General features: G+C 36.2%; 1 protein-coding gene across 1 annotated transcript in view; it reads right to left on the reverse strand.

Moving 5' to 3' along the window:
* Positions 1-2464: 2464 nt before the first annotated feature.
* Positions 2465-3168, reverse strand: part of LOC103731102 (putative zinc finger protein 56) — a gene marked incomplete at both ends in the record, with an annotated part of 3924 nt that continues 3220 nt past the window's right edge. The window contains one exon of the mRNA XM_029561779.1: positions 2465-2767. Coding sequence (XP_029417639.1) covers positions 2465-2767 — 303 coding nt within the window. The remainder of the gene's footprint in view (positions 2768-3168) is intronic.

Below are 3168 nucleotides of genomic sequence, written 5' to 3' on the forward strand. Positions count from 1 at the left end.
GTAGGAAATTTGTGTCTGATATTGTAAGATGAAAACAAAACTCGTGGCCGGAGAGGTCATAGACTCCAGTTGGGAAGCAATTACTATTGTTCTGTTAGGTGGATGGGATGTGCTTCTCAAATTCCCTTATCAACATTTCAGTTCAAGTCTAAGGTCACTGCGGTTGTTAGTGGCAATCCATCATGGAAGGAAACTTCCTTTCACGATGGATTGTACACCACAAAGACTCAGAATCAATGATGAAGATCCTGACAAAAAGTGAGTATTGCTCTGGCACGGTGGCCTAATGTTAGCCACAGAGAACATTTGTATCCACGCCCTCTGCCTACAAGGATCTAAAGGCATTACAAAACATGTGTTAGAGTCAGAGAAAGGGGTGTTGTCGAGGAAATTTTCTCTGACTTTATGCAGTCCCTCTCAAAGGGAGGCATGAGACTCAAGAAGTAAACACAAGTTCTGGAATGTTCAAATTTATAAAATTCCCAAGGCGACTCCACAAGGTTATAGAAGCAGTAAATTGTGAAAAGAAATTCCCCAACTAACCAAGCTGCCTGCCAGTTGGGCAGAGATCTCAGATTGCAGCTTCCTTGGGTCATAATTTAGACTGAATGGGATTTTTGGTGATACAGCTGTCTGTGCTTGTCCATGCTTCTGGAAATAACCCTGGTAAAATCCTGGTTCACATAATCAGACTTTGGTAGAATTGCTTGTTTGTGTCATTAGTTGCATATCTCAGGTGAGTTAACATTTGCTCAGGTCTCCCCAGGAAAAATGTCACACAGCACTGTTGCTGTTGGGAACAGCTTGATCCTTTTCCTTGTTGTTGTTTATAGTCTTAGAGGCTTGAGAGTAGTTTTCCCTAACTGAAGTGAACTCATATAAAACATTAACAACACTTGCATTTTACATTTCGAGGACTTTTCTCCTAAGATTATTTTACATTGAAAGAACACTGTGCTGTGAAATTACTCTGCCATGTAACTTTGGAACTATAGGCATTGTTCACATTCCAAGAGTCTTTGCCACAATTAATTTCCTCTTGTGAGTGTAAGAAAATATGAAATGTAAAGGTTTCCACATTCTTTGCACTGACTGTACCTTTCCTCTGTATGAATCTTTCAAGTAATTTAAGATAAATGTACCATAGCTAGGATTTACATTGCTCTCATTCATTTTGCTTTGGTCCAATATGAATTTACATAAAGGAAGATAACTGTGTCAGCTAAGGGCTTTACTCCACTGTTTGCATTCATAGGTTTACTAAATCATGGATTCTTTCATGTAAAGATGATTGACTTCTAAAGGCTTTTTCACACTGCTCCCATTCACAGGGTAGTGAACTTTTCATGTCTCTGAACATCACTGTGGCATCTGAAGTCTTCACATTACTTACAGTCATAGATTTTTCTCCAGTATGAATTTATTCATGTAACTTAAGACATTTGTGCCATCTAAAGGCCTTATCACGTTGTTTACATCCATGTGGCTTTTCTCCAGTATAAATTTATTCATGTAACTTAAGACATTTGTATCATCTAAAGGCTTTGCCACATTGTTTACATTCATATGGTTTTTCTCCTGTGTGTTTTTTCATGTTCTCGAAGATAACTGTATCCTGTAAAGGCTTTGCCACAGTGTTTACAGTCATATGGTTTTTCTCCAGTGTGCATTTTTTCATACCTATGAAGATGACATTTATGTCCAAAGGCTTTACCACATTATTTACATTCATATGGTTTTTCTTCAGTATGAATTCTTTCATGTAACTTAAGACATCTGTGCCATCTAAAGGCTTCCCACATTGTTTACATTCATATGGTTTCTCTCCTCTGTGAATTCTTTCATGCAACTTAAGACATTTGTGCCATCTAAAGGCTTTCCCACATTGTTTACATTCATATGGTTTCTCTCCTCTGTGAATGTTTTCATGTACCTTAAGATATCTATGAAATCTAAAGGCCTTACCACATTGTTTACATTCATATGGTTTTTCTCCAGTGTGCGTTTTTTCATGACTATGAAGATGACTTTTACGTCCAAAGGCTTTATTGCATTCTTTACATTCATATGGTTTTTCTCCAGTATGAATTTTTTCATGTAAATGAAGATAACTCTTATATCTAAAGGCTTTTTCACATTGTTTACATTCATATGGTTTTTCTCCAGTATGAATGTTTTCATGTAACTTAAGACATTTGTGCCATCTAAAGGCTTTGCCACACTGATTACATCCATATGGTTTCTCTCTTGTGTGAATTTTTTCACGTACTCAAAGAAAACTGTACAGTGTAAAGGCTTTCCCACACTGTTTACATTCATATGGTTTTTCTTCAGTATGAATTTTTTCATGTACTTGAAGGTGACTATACCATCTAAAGATTTTATCACATTGTTTACATGCATAGGGTCTTCTTCCAGAATGAATTTCTTCATGTAACATATCTGTGAGATCTAAAGACCTTACCACATTGTTTACATTCATATGGTTTTTCTCCAGTATGCATTTTTTCATGACTATGAAGATGACTTTTACGTCCAAAGGCTTTATTGCATTCTTTACATTCGTATGGTTTTTCTCCAGTATGATTTTTTTCATGTAAATGAAGATCTCTCTTATGTTTAAATCCTTTACCACAGTGTTTGCATACATAAGGTTTCTCTCCAGTATGAATTTTTTCATACTTTTGAAGACAATTGTTATATCTAAAGGCTTTACTACATCGTGTATATTCATGTGGTTTTTCTACATTATGAATTGTTTCATGTCCTTGAAGAGAAGTGGAAGAATTCATATGTTTCCCACATATATTACACTGACAATGCTTTCTTATAGTCTGAGTTCCTCCAGATGTCTGAAGTGAACTGCCATCAGCAGAGGCCTTTCTATATTCTTTGTATCTATGGAGTGGTTTCTCACTGTGTCTTTCGGGATCTATTACCAACGAACATTGGAAATCAAAATGATTTAAAAATGTATTATAATGTAAAGGTCCATTCACAGTGTGAGTTCTCATATGTCTTTGACAGCTTGTGAGAGAGTTAGAGTTCTGGGGCTTGTTTCCATACTCCTCATGCTCATACGGTTTGTACTGAGAGTGAGAGGTAGTGTGGTTATTAAATGGTGAGTGATACATAGAAACTTTTCCATACACATTGTTTTCATAAGAT

The sequence above is a fragment of the Nannospalax galili genome, unplaced genomic scaffold (genome assembly GCF_000622305.1).
Source record: "Nannospalax galili isolate Female #2095 unplaced genomic scaffold, S.galili_v1.0 scaffold6654, whole genome shotgun sequence".
NCBI lineage: Eukaryota > Metazoa > Chordata > Mammalia > Rodentia > Spalacidae > Nannospalax > Nannospalax galili.